The sequence below is a fragment of the Heptranchias perlo genome, chromosome 4 (assembly GCF_035084215.1).
Source record: "Heptranchias perlo isolate sHepPer1 chromosome 4, sHepPer1.hap1, whole genome shotgun sequence".
Lineage (NCBI taxonomy): Eukaryota > Metazoa > Chordata > Chondrichthyes > Hexanchiformes > Hexanchidae > Heptranchias > Heptranchias perlo.
In genome coordinates, this window is record NC_090328.1 from 30,648,065 (window position 1) to 30,669,250 (window position 21,186).

Genomic DNA, 21,186 nt, shown 5'->3' on the forward strand with positions numbered 1-21,186 from the left:
AGTAAATAAAAAGAAACTGTTCCCATTGGCGGAAGGGTCAAGAACCAGAGGACACAGATTTAAGGTGATTGGCAAAAGAACCTAAGGCGACATGAGGAAAAACTTTTTTATTCAGCAAGTAGTTATGATCTGGAATACGCTGCCTGAAAGGGTGGTGGAAGTAGGTTCAATCATGGCTTTCAAAAAGGAATTGGTAAAATACTTGATGGGAAAAAATTTGCAGGGCTACGGGAAAAGAGTGGGGGAATGGGACTAACTGGATTGCTCTTACAAAATGCCAGCAGAGGCTCGATGGGCCGATTGGCCTCCTTCTGTGCAGTAACCATTCTATGATTTATGAGTCTCTTTTTAGTTTCAGATTAGATCTAGATTTTCTTGGAATTCCAGGCTTCTATACAGTCCCCTTTTCTCCTTCCTGGAATATACTTAATTTGTACCCTTTTTCTCTCCTGTTTAAACACTTCCCATTATTGATCTAAAGATTTATTTGCCAATTTTGCCTTAATCTGAGAAACTTCACTTTTTAATCTTACTACAAATTGCTTTTCCAGTCAAATACTTTTTCTATTCTTACACTGAACTAATCATATTGTGGTCACTGCTCTCTCTACTTTTAGTCACTTACTTGCTCTGCCTCATTACTCAGAACCAAATCAAGTAGTTCTTTCTTCTTTGTTGCCATAGCATAGCACTATATTAACTGAGAAAATAGTCCTAAACACACTGCATAAAACCCATTCTCACCACATATTTCCTATCCTGGTTAATTTGGAAAATTAAAATTTCCTATAATTATAACTATCGTTAATGCACACCTCTTAATTAGCCTACAAATTTCATCCTCCATTTCCTTTCCACTACTCTAAGTAGTGTCGCCAATATTTCCTTAGCTCAATTCTGAGGGATCCTGTTTGAAGCACTTCTTTAATTACACAATAGTACTGTGATATTATCTCTAATTAATACTACTACCCCTCCTCCCCATTTTTTCCCCTATTCCTCCTGAAAGTTTTAAACCTAGGTATACTTCATCGCCAATCTTGACTTAGCTGCAACCATGTTTCAGTTATTGCTAGTATGCCATGCATTTCTACTTTCATCAATGATTCTAGTTTCCCAATTTTGCTTGTTTAACATTCATAGATTTTAGTTTGGATTCACTTAGTTTTGCAATTTTTCCTTTTTAGCCATTCTGCATTCTGATTTCCTTTCACTATCATGTCCTGCTTAAACTCTTTCAACTTTTCTACTACTTTATTACCTTACTTTTCATTCCAAGCAGCATACTTTATTCTCTTGCTTGACCTCTCTCCCCGCCATATTAATTTAACCCCATATGACCCTCTACACTATGATTGTCATAGGATGGTGTTTAAAGATAACACCTTTCACGCTTAGATTACTCTGAAAAGAACACTGAGACTAAAAGCAGTAATATCCAAGTCTTGCTGGACTGATTGAATTACTAATTTTATTTTTAAATAACATGTTTATATATTTTCAGCAGATAACGAATCCACCTTTTTTCACAAAGATAATCATATTTGCCCAGCCACGTGTGACCCGTTTTGCTAGTACCATGCTTTTTGCAATCATCACAAACTAGAACTTCTTTTTATTTCTTAGCTGTGATTACATAAGGAAATAAGAAATAGGAGCAGTAGGCCATACAACCCCTCAAGCCTGCTCCGCCATTCAACAAGATCATGGCTGATCTTCTACCTCAACTCCATTTTCCCGCCCAATCCCCATATCCCTTGATTCCTTTAGTGTTCAAAAATCTATAGATCTCAGTCTTGAATGTACCCAATGACTAAGCGTCCACAGCCTTCTGGGGTAGAGAATTCTAAAGATTCACAACCCTCTGAGTGAAGAAATTCCTCCTCATCTCAGTCTTAAATGGCCAACCCCTTATCTTGAGATTATGATCCCTAGTTCTAGACTCTCCAACTATGGGAAAGTCTCTCAGCATCTACCCTGTCAAGCCCTCTAAGAATGTTATACATTTCAATGAGATGACCTCTCATTCTTCTAACTCCAGAGAGTATAGGCCCATTCTACTCAATCTCTCCTCATAGGACAACCCTCTCATCCCAGGAATCAATCTAGTGAACCTTTGTTGCACCCCCTCTAAGGCAAGTATATCCTTCCTTAGGTAAAGAGACCAAAACTGTACACAGTACTCCAGGTGTGGTCTCACCAGAGCCCTATATAATTGCAACAAGACCTCCTTACTCTTATACATGTTTGCATTATTCATACAAATGAGCCACGCCACCTTTTTATGGTCAGATAAATCAGCACAAACAATATGTTTTGCACTTTTATTGAAACAGTAATATCACACATTCCAAGCCTAATCTGAGTCTTAAAATAAATAATGCACACTATTCCCCATTTACCATGTTCTGTGGAACAATCTGCACTATTTATTACATTTTGTGTAATGCACCAATAATTCATAAATGCTTCATAAACCTATGATCATGACTCCTCCCTTGTCCTCTTCCCCACCCGAACACTAATCAGTGACTGAATCATGATTTACAGTGCATTCTTCGCCAGCAACATATTGGATGTGATGATGTCGCACTGATTGCTGGATTCAAAGCAGCGCATTCGCAGATGTACAGTAAGTTTCTCAGTTTAGTTTAAACTTTTCAAATGCAGTAATTGCGACAGAAAAGGTGATGATTCTGATTCGTACTCCAGATTTGCTTCCATATCATGAGTTGTAAAGAATTACATAGAATTACTTAGAATGTACAGCACAGAAACAGGCTACACGGCCAACAGATCCATGCCGGTGTTGGTGCTCCACACAAGCATCCTCCCTCCCTAATTCATTTAACTCTATCAGCATATCCTTCTATTCCTTTCTCCGTCGTGTGTTTATCTAGCTTCCCCTTAAGTGAATCTATGCTAGTCGCCTCAACTACTCCTTGTGGTAGTGAGTTCCACATTCTAACCACTCTCTGGATAAAGAAGTTTCTCCTGAATTCCCTACTGGATTTATTAGTGACTATCTTATATTTATGGACCCTAGTTCTGGTCTCCCCACAAGTGGAAACATCTTCTCTATGTCTACCCTGTCAAACCCTTTCATAATCTTAAAGACCTCTATCAGGTCACCCCTCAGACTTCTCTTTTCTAGAGAAAAGAGCCTCGGCCTGCTCAATCTTTCCTGATAAGTATAACCCCTCACTTCTGGTATAAGAGTAAATCTTTTTTGCACCTTCTCCAGTGCATCTATATCCTTTTTATAATATGGAGACCAAAACGGTTCACAGTACTCCAAGTGTGGTCTAACTAACGGTCTATACAAGATTAACATAACTTCTCTGCTTTTCAATTCTATCCCTTTAGAAATAAACCCCAGTGCTTAGTTTGTGATTTTTATGGCCTTACTAACCCAAGAAGCTACTCTTAGTGATTTGTGAATCTGTAACCCCCAGATCCCTCTGCTCCTCTACTCTATTTAGACTCTTATTTTCCAAGGAGTATGTGGCCTCTTTATTCTTCCTATCAAAATGTAATACCTCACACTTATCTATAATTGAAATTCATTTGCCAATTACACATCCATTCTGCAAGTTTATTAATATCTTCCTGTACTTTGTCGCAGCCCTCCTCAGTATTAACTATACCCCCCAATTTGGTGTCGACCGCAAATTCTGAAATTGTATTTCCGATTTCCAAGTCCAAATTGTTTATCTAAATGGTGAACAAGTGGTCCCAGCACCTATCCTTGTGGAACACCACTTCCTACCTCTTGCCAGTCTGTGCAACTACCTTTAACCCCTACTCTCTGTTTTCTGTTTTGTAGCCAGCTTGCTATCCATTCTGCTACTTGTCCCGACTCCACATGCTCTGACCTTAGTCATGTGTCTACTATACAGTACCTCATTGAAGGCCTTTTGAAAATCCAAATGTGTTACATCTACTACATTACCCTTGTCTAACCTGTTACTTCTCCAAAGAATTCAGTAAGGTTGGTCAAGCATGACCTTCCCTTTTGAACTCCATGCTGACTATTCGTTATTATATTTTCAGCTTCTAGATGTTTTTCCATCACATCCTTGAGTAAGGATTCCATTATCTTTCCTACCACCGACATTGAGGTAATTGGTCTATAGTTCCCTGGACTGGTTCTATCTCCCTTTCTAAATATAGGAACAACATTAGCTGTCTGCCAGTCCTCTGGCACTATTCCCTTTTTTTAAATGAACTTTTATATATGTGTAATAGTGCCTCTTATCTCTTCCCTAATTTCTTTTAATATGCGCAGGTGCAATCCATCCTAGTAATGGAGTTTTAACCTCTCTAAGTTTGATTAGTTTATCAATTATCTCCCCCTTTCTATCTTAAATGTCTTTATATTTTTTTGATCTCCATCTTCTAATCTCATGCCCACCATGTTAGTCTCCCTGGTAAATAATGAGGCAAAGTAATTATTTAATATTTCTGCCATTTCGCTGTCATTACCTGTGAGCTTATTGTGTGTATCCCTTTGTGGCCCAATCCCTATCCTGATTTTTCTTTTGTTATTTATGTATCTGCAGAATACTTTACTATTTCTTTTGATCTACTTTGATAATTTAATATTGTAGTTTCATAGCCCTCCTAATTTTTTTTTACTTCTTTCCCAATCTTTTCATATTCCCTTTTGTCATCCTCTCCTTTGTTGTCCATGTACTTAGTGTATGCCCCTTTCTTTAGTTTCAATTTTACCTTTATCTCCTTATTCATCCATGGTATATCATTACTGGCTAGTTTGTTCTTGCTTTTTGGTGGGATATATTTCTCCTGGATTCTATTGTTCACCGTTTCAAATGTTTCCCACTGCTGTTCTATTTCTTTGTTTATCAGTACATTTTCCAGTTTATTTTCCCTAGTTCCAATCTCATCCCCTTAAAATCAGATTTTTTTTTCCAATTTATTACTTTGGTCTTTGTCTTACTTATGTCCTTCTCAATCTTTATCTTTAACCTTAATATCTGTGATCGCTATTGCTTAGATATTCCCCTTCTTCTCTTATCTGTTCTGGTTCATTTCCCATTACTAGATTTAGCAGTGCATCCTCTCTTGTTGGTCTTTTTGCATACTGGGTAAGAAAAGAGTCCTGCACACATTGTGAAAACTCCATTCCCTGTTCCCCCGTACCTACTTGCCAGTTTATTTGGGGATAGTTAAAATCTCCCACGATTATTAATCGACATAGTTGACATAACCAGAACCTTTAGGATGTTTTCTTATGAATGTCGATTAATTTTGAAAAGTTATCAGTCAGGTAGCAGGGGTGAAACAAAAGGGGAGACAGGTAGAGGAAGTTTGTGTTTCAGCACAGGCCCCTATTTGTAGCTGTTATTCCGCAGCACACCAAGTTGATTAAATTAACCAAACTAATATTTGGTGCAAAGTTTCATTTTTAGCACCATAAAGCAATATTGCTTCCTCTGCAAGAGCTTTAGTGTCAAAACAAATGATGCAATAAAATTAAAACCAGATTGTAAATGATTCCATTTATAAAAGCATGCTCACTAATTACTCAGTGAAAGAAACAGCTTTCTGTTTAGTTCACTAGTCAGAATCCAAGAAACAGCTCTGTATTTATAAACAGTCATGACGTCCAAAAAACAGTCCCGAATTAATAAACATTCACCTATTGCACCATGCAAGAAACATTTCTGTATTTATGAACCACAATCAGTCATGAAGTTCAAGAAAAGCTTTATTATTAATCCAATGCTGCAGAATCTGCCACAAGTATAAATAGGGTGAATTAGGAGCAACCTAGTCAAACTGCAGAACCATTTCTATGGAAGCAGAATATGACTCAATCCCTGGCACTTTCACACTTCTCCTTATACCCAGTTCAGTTCAGAATGACATAAACAAAGGCCTGGAAGCAGGTTGACCATAGTTGGTTTTATTCAAAAAATAAAGTTCTGTATTTAGAAATTGTGGCCACCCCAGTCTAAGAAATAGAAATGTATAAGTTACCAGGCACACTGAATTTCCTTCTTACTCTGGAGGGAAGAATACATTTAACCTCTATAAAAGCACAAATATTACAAATTTGGCACTAATTCTGGAAGCATTCTAGCTTCCAAGCCAGGAAAACAAAGATCTGTTAATGTAATTATTTCCATTCACACTCCACCTAACCCTATAACCCTGTTGATTTTTATCTAAACTATAATCAATCAAAATGTAAGCCTTCCTCAGCTGAAACTGACTTCATTAAAAGGTGGTGTTGCTTTGAATTGGAGAACTGTTAATGGAAATTGATAGAAACCGATGCCAGTTAATCTTTGTGGTTGGAACTTGCTCCTTTGATGATGAAAATGCATAATGATATTATTACAGAACTCCTTCCTCTCACCCCTCAATTTGCCAACTTTTTTCTTAACTTCTTCTTGCTATGTATGACTAAATACCACACCAGGTAGTTCGTTTACCTGCCAGGCCATCAAGGGGAGCTCGAGATGATTCACTTTCTTTTAACAAAATGTAAGCCATTAAGAGAGCAGTCTCAAGCGGGTGGGGTTGAAGACAGGTTAAAGGGAGGAGTTTTGAACAGGTGTGCAGTGTGAGGCATACTGGGGGAAAGGTAAATCCTAGAAAACTATATTTAAAAACAACTAAGAATTGGTTGAAATAGGCAAAAGGTTAACAGCAAGAGAGAGAAAAGTCACAAGAATATAAGAAACTGAGGGAAACTTTAGTGCAGAAGAACAATAAGGAAAGTGCTAAGTAAAATTAATGAAATTAAATGATAGGAAAACAGCACAAGGCAAGGAAACAATCATAACTATATTGAAAGGAAATACAAGATAAATTTAGCAGAAGAACAAAGAAGCAGTGAACAAAATAATGTAATAATGATCAGAAAATGAGACTTACCTCCTTACTTACTGCTCGATACTTATCAAAATTTCCTGGAATGATAATCAAATTTGGACACAGCTTCTTAGCAATAAACCCAGGCATAGCTGCACGTACTCCATATTTCCGGGCATGATAATTTGATGTTGACTGACAGAATAAATGTTATTGCATTAGGAAAAGCCATTCTCAGGATAACTACAAAAACCATCTACAAGAATTAATAACTTGATGGAGTATGATCATAAAAATCTACAAAAAACAAAATTCATATTTCCATAATCAGCATGTAATCAAGTTAAATCATACAACATTGGGAACTGTTGAATTCATTGCACTTCAAAGCTTACTTGAAATGTAATTACACAATTTAGTGAATACAGTCCTATCTGAAAGAGCTAAAGCATTTCGAGCCCTTTCTCTTCCGTTCCCACAGAAAACATTGTGACTCAAAGACCAGTTCAATGATTAAAGCTCTGGGAACAAAACAGAAACAATGACCCGGACCCTTAGAAAAGCAAGTCCAAGAGTGGGGACACTGTCTGAGGAAGAATGGATGGGTAAGTTTTGTGGGTTTTTTTCCCCAGAAATGTTTCATTTTTTTTGTGTTTGATACATTATAAATTTTACTTATAGGGATTTATAGTGGAGTGGGTGAGAAACCAACATGGGCGCTCAAAACCGTTTGAATTTTTTTTCCAGGTATGAAATTGGTTCCTCTTTTAGTGTATGGAAATTTTCTGAGACAGTGATTGTGTGAATAAGTATTTTTTGATTAGTTAAATATAAAATTTGAGCCAAAGAAGGTCAGTATCTTCTCTGTAGTTCTTTTGCATGCCTCTGGTCTCAGTTTGAGGGGCCCAAGGTTTACACATTCTGGGACAGATAAAAAGTTAGGTCCTAGATGCCAAAAGCTTTGAGTTTGCATCTTTCATATATTCTATAGGCACACACCAGATACAAAACTTTTAATGAAAGATCTGCCAAGACAATACATTTTTAAAGAAAGAACTTGTGTTTATATAGTGCTTCTCACGACCCCAGGACGTCCCAAAGCGCTTTATAGGCAATGAGGTACTTTTTGAAGTGTAGTTACTGTTGTAATATAGGAGATGTAGCAGCCAATTTGCGTACAGCAAAGTCCTTCAAACAGCAATGGAATAAATGACCAGATTTTTTTTTAGTAGTGTTGGCCAGGACACCAGGAGAACTTCCCTGCTCTTCATTGAATAGTGCCGTGGGATCTGTTATGTCTACCTGAAAGGGCAGATGGGACCTTGATTTAATGTCTCATCCAAAACACAACACTTCCAACAGTGCGGTGCCTCGGTACGGCAGTGACATGTCAGATAAATTATGTGCTCAAGTCTCTGGAATGCTACCATTGAGCCGTGGCTGACACTTAAGTCTTTTACAACCAATCACAGCATATTTCACATCATACTTTGTTTATTCATTTGTGGCATTTTCATTTATTAACTAGTGGATCTCTTGTGGTGATGCTCATGGTGATGTACTGTTTTACCCATGTAACATACATTATATTATCAGGGCCACAGATTTATGATGATTGACTAAGTCAAATTGCATTTTTATTTGAGTATTGTGTTGGTGATATTTTCTGGCTCATCTTGTATGATTATGTGCATACTTGTGCAGTAACTGTAAACCAGTGTCTTAGATTACTATTAAATGTCCATTTAATTATTTAGTTAATTTATCTCTTTTTTAAAAAAAAGTCCTGATACAGAGAGGATGGGAGGGAAGATGTCACAGGTTTCAAGTAAGGTAGGTTGCAGGAACTGTGTGTAGCAGTCATCGGGCAATTGAGGACACGTGGGTTGGTGGTCTTGGGGTCTCGGTGCATTGGAGCTAACTATTTTAAATACTACAAATTTCTCCAGGTTACAGCAACTTTGGGGGATAGGGAAGACTGTGTTACTAAATGGAGGTAGCAACTGCGATAGACAGAAGCAGGCAGATTTCAGGAGCTCCAAGGCAGAGCTATGGAGATCAGTACTACCTATCTTGCAGATGCAGCTGGGAAGTTTCAGAATTAATTAAGGAACAGTGGCACTTACTTTGGAGACCAAGCTTACAGGGCTCAGAGTTAAGTAAAACAAAGAGGAACCTGGAAAGAGCTGGACGCATAAAAATTAAAGGCCATGTGGACGGCAGTGCCATCCAGATTGCAAATCTTGTCTAAAAGGTCTTCTTGTAGGAGATGACAAGTTCATTCTCTGCCTCCCTGATTATGCTTAGCCTCCTGAGGCACTGCTCTTCTGCCAATCTCGGGTAGCTGCGCCTGTGATGCTATCCCCAATAGGTAGGGCAGCAGAAGATCTAGACAGTATGCCGCCAGACATTTTACATCTGTGTTCGCCCTTTCCTGTTGATCTTGCTCAGCCAATTCGAGGAGCATGGAATGCAAACCCCATTGTGCTTTAATACAAAACAAAAGCAGCAGTTTCCTTCTCAATTCTCACAAACGAAATGCTGGTTCATTTGCAACACCATTTCAAATGGACCGCAGATGTGGAAGCTTTCGAATATGCTTCATTGCCCACTGCAACACTGCGTTTCCTACATTACAACTGTGACACTTCAAAAGTACTTCATTGGCTGTGAAGTGCTTTGGGACATCTGAGGTCATGAAAGGTGCTATATAAATGCAAGTCTTTCTTTTCTTTCTTTCAATTGTCCCAGCGTTAAAATGCTTAATTGCATAATGCATTGAAGCTTCCCCATTGCCATCAATGTGGAAAGTAGCATTCAGGGATCAGGAGACATGCAATGTACTGCACTCCTGATTTTACAGCCCCATTATAGTCTATTACCATCAGCATAAGCCTTTACACCAACAGTAATTTTTAGACTCCTATTCTTTGTTTATTAATGAATCTCAAACATTGTATCCCAACACTGGATAAATAGATGCATTTGTGTACCTACTACACTTAAGAGAGTTAAATGTTCAAATATTAAGTCACTAAACGTTTTATAGACTCTGAAATCATAGTTAGGATTTTGCACTGACTCTCATGCTGATCAGTGCAAAGCCCAAATAGATAACACAATTTCTATTGCAGTTTAAGAATTGTAGAAATTTAAGTGTAGATGCCTATGGAAACAACCATTAGGATCAACATCGTTTGTTTGAAAATGTCACAAACTACCAGCAAAGAAACAACCTCTTGAACTAATAAGCATTTCATACCCAACCCTTAACCAAGAAATACAAGTTCACACAGTTTAAAATAATAAATGCAGAAAGCCCACCCATAAACTAAACATTACGTAAGTCATGTAGACACTCCATTAAAGAGTTTAAGATTACAAAATAGGTACTAAAAGCACAACACTGAAAAATAAGTCCAACTGTGTGCAAATCATGTGGTTAGACCAATGTTTTGTTTGTAAAGTACACTAGTACCAGACTATACTATATAATTATTTTATTTTTTCTCACCAACTTTCCTCCTTCCTTTACTTTCCTAAAGGTGTTCACTCTTCACTGTGATGCAGGGAGATTGAACGCCCTCTCGTTACTTGCCCAAGTGTTGATTATTCATTTGGGAGTCATGACATTAATTGAACCGCAAGAAGAATCATAGCTGATCACAATTCTGACCTCACCCAAACTCTACCCACACACACTTATAACACAGATTGGTGGATAGCAATCAGAAAGGTAAACAATGGCTGATTTTAACCTCCCTAGCCCAAGGATGCTTATGCCAATTGTGGCATTGGTACTGCCCCAGCTGATATCAGCTAATTCAATACAGACTGGAGATCAGACTTGGGACCTTCATACTTTGTAGAGTTTAACTATACTGAATAAATTAACTGAGCCATTGGAGAAGTCTTTTAAGAAAAGAAAGAACTTGCATGTTTATACTGCCTTTCACATCGTCAGGACTTATGATACCCTCAAGAATGTGCGTAAAATGTTGGAGGAAGACACATTCTTCCACAAAGCAGATATGCACTGAGCTGATGCGTTACAAAAATCTTCACAGGTACAGAATCCAGTTTGCCTAAAATTATGGGCCTGTCTCCATCAAAGCAGAGAGCTGGGATTAAAAATATATAAAGTTGCTGTAGCTAACAAAATGGCTGAGCAAGCTTGATGGCCTGTTCATATTCCTTTTAGATGGCTGCTGGAGGTGAATCAGGATCCAACGCCTTGACTGATGGTCAGAAGTTAGGGAAGTACCAGAAGTTCTACTTAATGGATGTTCAACAGCGATGACATGGCACAGTGCTAGATGAGCCAGACCTGCTCACATCCACCTTGAAGGAGGAAACCCCACAGTTTTAGGACAAACCAGGGTACAATATCCATGAAGAATTTTGTATTGCATCAGCTCGGTGCATATCCCCTTTGTGGAGGAATTTTCCGCTTCCAACATATTATCCACATTCCTGAGGGTATTACAAGTCCCGAGTAAATTTCCCAAATTTTATGCAGTACATTAAGGAAGATGGTCACCCTCAATATTAAAAAGCTGTAGAATTTGGATGCCAGCCACCCCTTTTCTATACAACTGGCACTTGTGTTTCTAATAATAGCAAAGGATAAGTGTATTGGAAGAGAATTTTTCTTCATTTAGCTTTGGAGACTGTGGCTCGTATGGAGCCTATTTGGTGTCAGCCGTGGCTCAGTGGTAGCACCCTCGCCTCTGAGTCAGATGGTTGCGGGTTCAAGTCCCATTCCAGAGACCTGAGCACAATATCTAGGCTGACACTCCAGTGCAGTACTGAGAGAGTGCTGCACTGTCGGAGGTGCTGTCTTTCAGATGAGACGTTAAACCGAGGCTCTGTCTGCCATCTCAGGTGGACGTAAAAGATCCCATGGCATTATTTCGAAGAAGAGCCAGGGAGTTATCCCAGGGGTTCTGGCAAATAATTATCCCTCAATCAACATCACTAAAACAGATTATCTGGTCATTATCAAATTGCTGTTTGTGGGACCTTGCTATGCGCAAATTGGCTGCCATGTTTCCTACAATAGTGACTATACTTTAAAAGTACTTAATTGGGTGTAAAGTGCTTTGGGGCGTCCTGAGGTTGTGAATGGTGCAAGTCTTTTTTTCTTTCTATTAGCAGGAAAAGGGTTTATGTTTAACCCCTTTTCTGGTTATGTGTTGTCAGTTGCAGTGCACACAGTACTTGGAATTCTGTCTGCTATATTTATTTTAACATTATAGATGTTACTGTTGATATAAGTGCTAGCTACTTTTATATTTAATGGAAATAATAAAAAAACTTTTGTTTAAATAAAATACTATTAAATTGTTCATTGTCCAACTGTGACCTTGACCTGTTCTCTCTCGTTTGTTCTCTATAAAATCTCAGCTTGCCAAAGCATGACAATAGTAATGTTAATTCTACTACAGGAATATTTTGTTGATAAACAATGCTCTAATGTTAACATAATTGTATTATGGAATTCTCTTTACCAGCGCACTCAGGATGTAATTGTATATTAATCAAATTTTGTCACAATATTTCCTTTTTCCATGGAAAAAAACATTTCAGAAACACGTCTGTCTCACTAAAAAAAACACAATTGTATTTTGTGCTTGGGAAAATGTTGAAACAGAATCCAAAAGGACATTGTTGGTTCTTGTAAATGTAATTCTTTGAAACTACAGAATGTACTGTAATTTGATTTTTTTTTTAAATCCAGCCTGCTCTCCTGCACAAGAACCATTCTGTCAATTCAATGCAGTTACTTCAAATACAATTGTTCCAGTTTTATCTACGTGATAAGTTCACTACATTCGTTGCAGATATATCTAATACTTTTCACATAGAAATAAACTGTGATTTTTTAAGCTCCATTGCAGATGATCAAAAAACTTAACTGTTAGTGCGTCCACAAATCACATGCTTCTTCCAACAGACTTTTGAAAAATTATATTTTGCACACAAAATAGTTGTGAAGTTAAAATCCAATAATTTGTGGATACTGCAAAACAGTAGGATTTGTAGCTTGACAAAAAGCTGCAAAAGATCTTGGGAGCTTTATATTTTATCATTTAATTCTCCAAAATGTAATCATTATTCATACCAGCATGCTCATTGATCCAACACCCATTGGTTTGTCTTTCAGCTCTGGGTTATCTTTCATTTCCACAGCAGCATAAAAAGCATCCATATCAATGTGTATAATTGTGTGACTGAGGTCACGGCTCTTCTCCAGTTCAATTGCAAGTCGCTCCACCTAGGTGATCAATAACAAGATCAAGCCAGCCATTGTATTCAGATTAGACAGAATTTCATATGTTACATGCATAAAGTTATTTTTATCTCTGTGATCAGGCCTATTGGCAAGGATTACAAAAAGGACATTGCCTCCTCTCAAGGTATTTTTGCACTTTTGTCTTTCATAGGTCTCACACACCGCACTAGAATGGTACCAGGGATGAGAGACTTCAATTATGAGGAGAGACTAGAGAAACTAGGATTGTTCGCTTTGGAGCAGAGAAGGTTAAGGGGAGATTTAATAGAGGTACTCAAATTATGAGGGGTTTTGACAGAGTAAATAAGGAGAAACTGTTTCCTCTGGCTGGTAGCTCGGTAACCAGAAGACTCAAATTTAAGATAATTGGCAAAAGAACCGGGGGTGGGGGGAAAAAAGAGAAGTGGAGGAGAATTTTTTCTTTAACGCAGCGAGTTGTTATGATCTGGAATGTACTGCCTGAAAGGATGGTGGAAGCAGACTCAATAGTAACTTTCAAAAAAGAGTTGGATATACATATCCAAATTTGCAGAGTTATGGGGAAAGAGCAGGAGTGGGACTAATTGGATAGCTCTTTCAAAGACATGATGGGCCGAATGGCCTCCTTCTGTGCTGTATGATTAATGCCAGATGAAGAGTGACTTGTCACGCTAGACCGTTGGAGGATATAAATCATCGCATATGGATTCTCATTATGTAGCCTTGATTTCTTCATGGAATACACTTTAGTAAGGATGACACCATTACAGCCAGCTTGCATGTTATAGCTGGCACCCAAAATATTCTGCAGAATTTTGACTCAAATTCATTTTTACCTGAGCCAAGATTTTCATACTACACCTTTATATAATTTATATGAGCAATAACATAGTGTTAATTATTTATCTCACATCAATTACATATCATATAATATTCACATATAACACACACTTCCCCCTTCTGTAAAACTCACCAGGTACATTCCTTCACATCTTTTCTAGAGCACAATACTGGGAAAACAACAAATAAAATATCCTGAACAACAGAACTAGTTCAGAATGCTTGTACCTTATGGCCATAATTCATCAGGGCTAAGGCCAAAGAATTCTTCATCCAATTGGAACTCAATCCAGCCCTTGTTAACAGAGCACTATTCCAAGAAATTCTCCCCAAAGAATTCAGAGTCTGATTCAGATGCATCCAATGGTTTCTCAATGATTCCCTTAACACAAAATCGAATACAAAATTGGACTGACGACAGAAGACAGGGGGTGGTTGTAGAGGGTTGTTTTTCAAACTGGAGGCCTGTGACCAGCGGTGTGCCTCAGGGATCGGTACTGGGTCCGCTGTTATTTGTTATTTATATTAATGATTTGGATGAGAATTTAGGAGGCATGGTTAGTAAGTTTGCAGATGACACCAAGATTGGTGGCATTGTGGACAGTGAAGAAGGTTATCTAGGATTGCAACGGGATCTTGATAAATTGGGCCAGTGGGCCGATGAATGGCAGATGGAGTTTAATTTAGATAAATGTGAGGTGATGCATTTTGGTAGATCGAATCGGGCCAGGACCTACTCCGTTAATGGTAGGGTGTTGGGGAGAGTTATAGAACAAAGAGATATAGGAGTACAGGTTCATAGCTCCTTGAAAGTGGAGTCACAGGTGGATAGGGTGGTGAAGAAGGCATTCGGCATGCTTGGTTTCATTGATCAGAACATTGAATACAGGAGTTGGGATGTCTTGTTGAAGTTGTACAAGACATTAGTAAGGCCACACTTGGAATACCGTGTACAGTTCTGGTCACCCTATTATAGAAAGGATATTATTAAACTAGAAAGAGTGCAGAAAAGATTTACTAGGATGCTACCGGGACTTGATGGTTTGACTTATAGGGAGAGGTTGGATAGACTGAGACTTTTTTCCCTGGAGAATAGGAGGTTTAGGGGTGATCTTATAGAAGTCTATAAAATAATGAGGGGCATAGATAAGGTCGATAGTCAAAATCTTTTCCCAAAGGTAGGGGAGTCTATAACGAGGGGGCATAGATTTAAGGTGAGAGGGGAGAGATACAAAAGGGTCCAGAGGGGCAATTTTTTCACTCAAAGGGTGGTGAGTGTCTGGAACGAGCTGCCAGAGGCAGTAGTGGAGGCGGGTACAATTTTGTCTTTTAAAAAGCATTTGGACAGTTACATGGGTAAGATGGGTATAGAGGGATATGGGCCAAGTGCAGGCAATTGGGACTCGCTTCATGGTATAAACTGGGCGACATGGACATGTTGGGCCGAAGGGCCTGTTTCCATGTTGTAAACTTCTATGATTCTATAACACAGGTTGTTAAGTGTACAGATTCACAAACAAAAGACACCCACTCACATATTTCAGCCACGTTGGCCTTCTTCATTCTACCACTTTCAGACATCCAAGTCTCTCAAAACTTCTTGCCTTTAAATGGATTATTACTCTACATCTACTGGCTCAATAAATTTATTTAAGCTTTCAGATATCTGGTGTGATTGTTCATTGTAGGATGTATTTAGTACTGTCCTACTTGTGGATTTACAAACAGTCCAGGATCAAGGGATTAAATATTCTACTTTTACTGCAACACAACACCTCCTTAATTCACTCCACCATTAGTGTTCCAACCATACAACTTTTCCACTGTTTTTGACTTGTATCTTTTCACTCCTCAGAGCCAAGATCAGCATCAGATTCTGGAGAGCAATTTTTCACCATTAGTCATAAATCCCATCAATGTGATCAAGACGACCATTGATGGCTACTTGTTACCACCAACAATGGATTGTTTCTTGACAGGTAAGTGGCAGCAACAGAAAATACAGAAGCTTGCATTATTTTTATGGAACTTTTAACTCACAAACACCACCTTGGATACAAAAATAACAAAAAGGTACAGCACTTCAGTTAACTTTGCTGACAATGCTAAACCCAGACTTGTATTAACACTGTAACTCTTAAAGGCAGAGGTTCATATGGTCCACAAAATTCCATGAAAACACCTCCCCAGAAGCAGCAATATAGTGACAGAAGATAGAACTTGCAAACTAGGATCACACTGCCTGGGCAATATCTCTTAATCCTTTGAAAAATGGGATAAAGGAAACCAAACGGTACTTGCCATAGTTGAATTAAGTTTATTAAATCAAATAGTTTGCTGAACTCTCCCTCCAAGTGCAAGACCACAGCCCATTTGCATGTTACCAACCACTTTTACTTAATTTGCTAGATTTCATGACAAAGCAAGTAATCTGTGTTATGTGATTCATGTTTATTTGAAATCCAAATCTATCTTGGGGTAGAGTTTCTGCTATATTGCGCTGGTTTTATCAGCGCAATCCCGCCAAACCAACGCAAAAGATCGCGGAAGACTGATTTGCGCTAGGCATAAATTACGTCCAGCAAAATTCAAGTTTCCGCGATCTTTTGAGCTAGATCAAAAATAATTTAGCTGAAGCTGGCCCCATCCACCCGATCGAAATAACGAGCATGGTGAGTTTCAGCCAATTGAATCATAGAATGGTTACAGGACAGAAGGAGGCCATTCAGCCCATCGTGCCCATACCAGCTCTTTGTAAGAGCAATCCAATTAGTCCCATTCCTCCGTAGCCCTGCAAATTTTTTCCCTTCAAGTATTTATTCAGTTCCTTTTTGAAAGCCACGATTGAATCTGCTTCCACCACCCTTTCAGGCAGCGTATTCCGGATCATAACGACTCACTGCATAAAAAAGATTTTCCTCATGCCGCCTTTGGTTCTTTTGCCAATCACCTTCAATCTGGATCTTCTGGTTCTCAACCCCTCTGCCATTGGGAACAGTTCCTCTTTATTTAAACCCTTCGTAATTTTGAACACTTCTATCAAATCTCCTCTTAACCTTCTCCGCTCTAAGAAGAACAACCCCAACTTCTCCAGTCTATCCACGTAACTGAAGTCCCTCATCCCTGGAACCATTCTAGTAAATATTTTCTGCACCCTCTGTAAGGCAGTCATATCTTTCCTAAAGTGCGCTGCCCAGAATTAGACACAATACTCAAGTTGCGGCCAAACCAATGTTTTATAAAGGTTCAAAATAACTTCCTTGCTTTTGTACTCTATGCCTTGATTTATAAAGCCCAGGATCCTATTTGCTTTTTTAACCGCTTTCTCAACCTGCCCTGCCACCTTCAAAGATTTGTGCACCTATACCCCCAGGTCTCTCTGTTCCTGCACTCCATTAGAATTGTACCATTTAGTTTATGTTGCCTCTCCTCCTTCTTCCTGCCAAAATATATTACTTCGTACTTCTCTGCATTAAATTTCATCTGCCATGTATCCGCTCATTCCACCAGCCTATGTCCTCTTGAAGTCTATTACTATCCTCCTCACTGTTTACTGCACTTCCAAGTTTTGTGTCATCTGCAAATTGCGTCCACCTGTGGCCGTTCGAGGAGGGTCTTCAAATTAAACTAGTTTTCTTAGTCTCAAAGGCACTAGTAGGCATGTTTTAAATGTTTTTACATAGTAAATTAAATATTTAATTTACTAAGAAACTTACTAGCGTACACCAATGAAAGTAGTAAATACTTCAGTATAGCTTTTTTTAAAAAAAAATCATTATCAGTGATTTACAATCAGGTTACTCACAGGTGGAGGAATAGACACTCATTAAAAATGCTTGTTTTTTTGTGATAAACCCATTTTCAGCTGTATTAATAAAACTGCAACAGGTTACCACTCTTAAATACATCAATGAATTTTTTTTATTGCAGAAAAAAATAAACAATTACACTCTATTAAAGTGCCGAATTGAGCTGGTTCATGGAAGGTTTTATATTTGTGATTATGCAAATACATTTTACTGGAAACTAGGTCTGTAACCTAGCTGGCGCAATTTTCAGGCGCAATTTGTGTCTAATTGCCGATTGCGCCCAAAGCGCAAACTCTACCCTAATGCCTTTGAAGTGGCACTTTGCATACCAGACAGTAATGTACATCTGTAGCCCGGGGAAAGAAAGCTAGCAGTAACCAAGTTTAAAGTCGTAGGGTCGTCAACTCTGAACATTTTCCTGCAGGTTTTGTCAAATGACCTCCTGCCTCCAACTGCGAAATAGACTTCTCAACTCCTTCTCTGGGGATATGCTGTCCACTGATGTCTACTGCAATCCCATCAACTCCTACAAGTACCTTGATTACACTACTTCCCACCCTGCTTCCTGTTACGACTCCATTCCTTTCTCCCAGTTTCTCGGTCGCATCTGCTCGGACGATGCCACCTTCAACACCAGAGCTTTCAAAATGTCCTCCCTTTTTAACTCAGCTGGGATTCCCCTCCCCACAGTGATAGATAGTGCCCTCGACAATGTCCGATGAATTTCCCACACTTCCCTCCCACCACCCCCCCGCCCCCCTGGTCACCTCTTCTCTTCCCTCCCAGAACCATGATAGGGTCCCACGTGTTCTCACCTTCCACCCTACTAGCCTCCGCATTCAATCAATCATCCTCGGCCATTTCTGCCACCTCCAACGTGTTCAGTAGGCACCATTGATCCGTTGGTCTACTCTGCCATCACCCCCAGCACCTTCCCATGCAAATGCATGAGATACAACATCTACCCTTTCACTGTCTCCCTTGCTATCGTTCAGGGCCTCAAACACTCCTTCCGGGCGAGGCAGCGATTTACTTGTACTTTTCCAACCTAGTACACTGTATCCGCTGCTCACAATGCCGTCTCCTCTACATTCAGGAGACCAAACGCAGGTTGTGTGATCGCTTTGCTGAACACCTCCATTCTGTCTGCAAGCACAACCCTGAGCTTTCGGTCGCTTTCCACTTCAATTCTCTGTTGCACCCCCACTCTGACCTCTCTGTTCTTGACCTCCTACACTGTTCCAATGAAGCTCAATGCAAGCTTGAGGAACGGCACCTCACCTCACCTTTCTACTTGGCACTCCACAGCTTTCTGAGTGTAACATTGACATTAGCAACTTCAAAACCATCACTCCCATTTTCCCTTCCCCAACAGGGCTCTCAGTGTAGGATGGGTGCACCTGAGCTGCTGCCAACAGAGGATGTGTGAGCTCCTTATTATCATTATCACCTCCTTTTGCGTTGCACCATCATCACTTCTGTCATCTAATCATCTCCTGCCCTTTACCCAATCACACACCTCTCCCTTTTTCTTTTCCTGTCCCCTTTTCCCTGGCTCTATAACTGCCTAAAAGCAGTTCATCTGTAACACCTTCCAGTTCGGACAAAAGGGGCTCGATTTTCGCACCCGCAATCAGGTGCGTTCGTGGCGGGGGGGCTGCGAAAATCAGGGATTCCCGGGGCGGGTCGGGAGCCCGGCTCCAACCCGCCCACTTCCGGGTTTCCCACTGACGCGCTCACATGTGCGCGCAGCCCCCGCATGTGGGACTCCCGCCGGCAATTAAAGCCGGCAGGGTGCCACTTAAAGTAATTGAACAGGTACTTCAGGTTGTTTAGACCTGATTGACCTGTTATTTTAGCAGGGATGGGATTTTGCAACTGACTGAGACTGTTTCCCGTAATGGGGGAAACACTCCCAGTTCAAATGGACATGTAGCAGCTGCAAAGGTCCATCTGACAGGTTGGGGAAGGCGGGGGGGGGGGGGGGGGAGACCCTCACTCATTGCAGGAGGCCACTCTGTCAAGTTGGACAAAGTTTGGCCTCCACCACCCTCCTCCTAACACTCAAATTCACCAACTTGCACACTTACCCCGGTGTCCAGACACATGTACCTACCTTACGGACCCCCTCGGATGTACATCTTCCGGATGGGGGCCGCCGTAGCTGCAGTCATGACCTCCTCGGAGGGCGAACAGCATCACCAGCCACGCCGTCCACCTCTGACACGTGGAGCTCCACAACACAGTGCTGTGACACATCCACCTGCACAGCAGGAAGGAGGGCAACCGCAGAGAGAGATGCGTCGCAGAGGGCACTACCCTCGCCACAGGGTCCACAGACCGAGGCTCAGCTTCCTGGACCTCTCTAAGCAGCAGTGCACACGGAGGCTCAGAGTCACTCGACATGTAGTCGTGGACATGGTGAACCACTCTCTTGAACCACTGCAGTCCGTGTGGTGAAGGTTCTCCCACAGTGCTGTTAGGTAGGGAGATCCAGGATTTTGACCCAGTGACCATGAAGGAACTACAATATATTTCCAAGTCGGGATGGTGTGTGACTTGGAGGGGAACGTGCAGGTGGTGTTGTTCCCATGTGCCTGCTGCCCTTGTCTTTCTAGGTGGTAGAGGTCACGGGTTTGGGAGGTGCTGTCGAAGAAGCCTTGGTGAGTTGCCAAGGTATTCCCAATCATGTTTTAGCATACTGTAATCTGACAAACACAACACTGTAGTTTCAAACACTGATTAAGTTTGAAAAAAAATTAAACCCACTATATACATATGCTACTCTGAGCTTACACTACAGGAGTTCAGATATTATGATACACTGCAAGAGTTCAGTAATTAGGATAAAAGGACTAACTGTTGCCTTATGAATGATTTCCTAACATTATGCCCTTTGAATGCTCCTGGTCTTATGACCATTAAAAATTCTTCAGTGATACCCATGATCTGATTCATGCCACCAGGAGATGACTAATCAAAACACTCACTCACTTACCAAAGGGACTTCTATAAAAATGATTGAATGGCCTATACTTGGAAACACTACTAATGACTACAACCTTTTTAATCCTGTACACATAACTTCAGGAAAAAATGTAAATACATTTCAGAAAAAAGTGTAGCACAACAAAGCATACTGCACTGAAGGAGTCTGAACACCGTGCATTACTACAACTTGGAACTTATGGGGAAAATGTTATCTAGCAGACAACAGAGCATTGATAATCCAAACCATTATACCATGGAGAAGTAGGACCCATGCTTACTTGTCCATTACACTAAGCACAGTTTCTAATCTGTTCCACGCAAGAAGAGAAAAGTAGGAATCAGTGCAAGAGAAAAAGGAAAAAAGTTGATTAAAAAGGGAATACGTTTCAAGCAGACTTGTTTAACGTGATTTGTCTTAAATTGACAAAA

The 21,186-nt window shown here is 39.9% G+C and overlaps 1 protein-coding gene across 1 annotated transcript in view; it reads right to left on the reverse strand.

Moving 5' to 3' along the window:
• Positions 1–21,186, reverse strand: part of polk (polymerase (DNA directed) kappa) — a 74,155-nt gene that overhangs the window by 29,649 nt on the left and 23,320 nt on the right. The window contains exons 4-5 of the mRNA XM_067982698.1: positions 12,968–13,120; positions 6,907–7,038 (exon numbers count right to left, since the gene is read on the reverse strand). Coding sequence (XP_067838799.1) covers positions 6,907–7,038; positions 12,968–13,120 — 285 coding nt within the window. The remainder of the gene's footprint in view (positions 1–6,906; positions 7,039–12,967; positions 13,121–21,186) is intronic.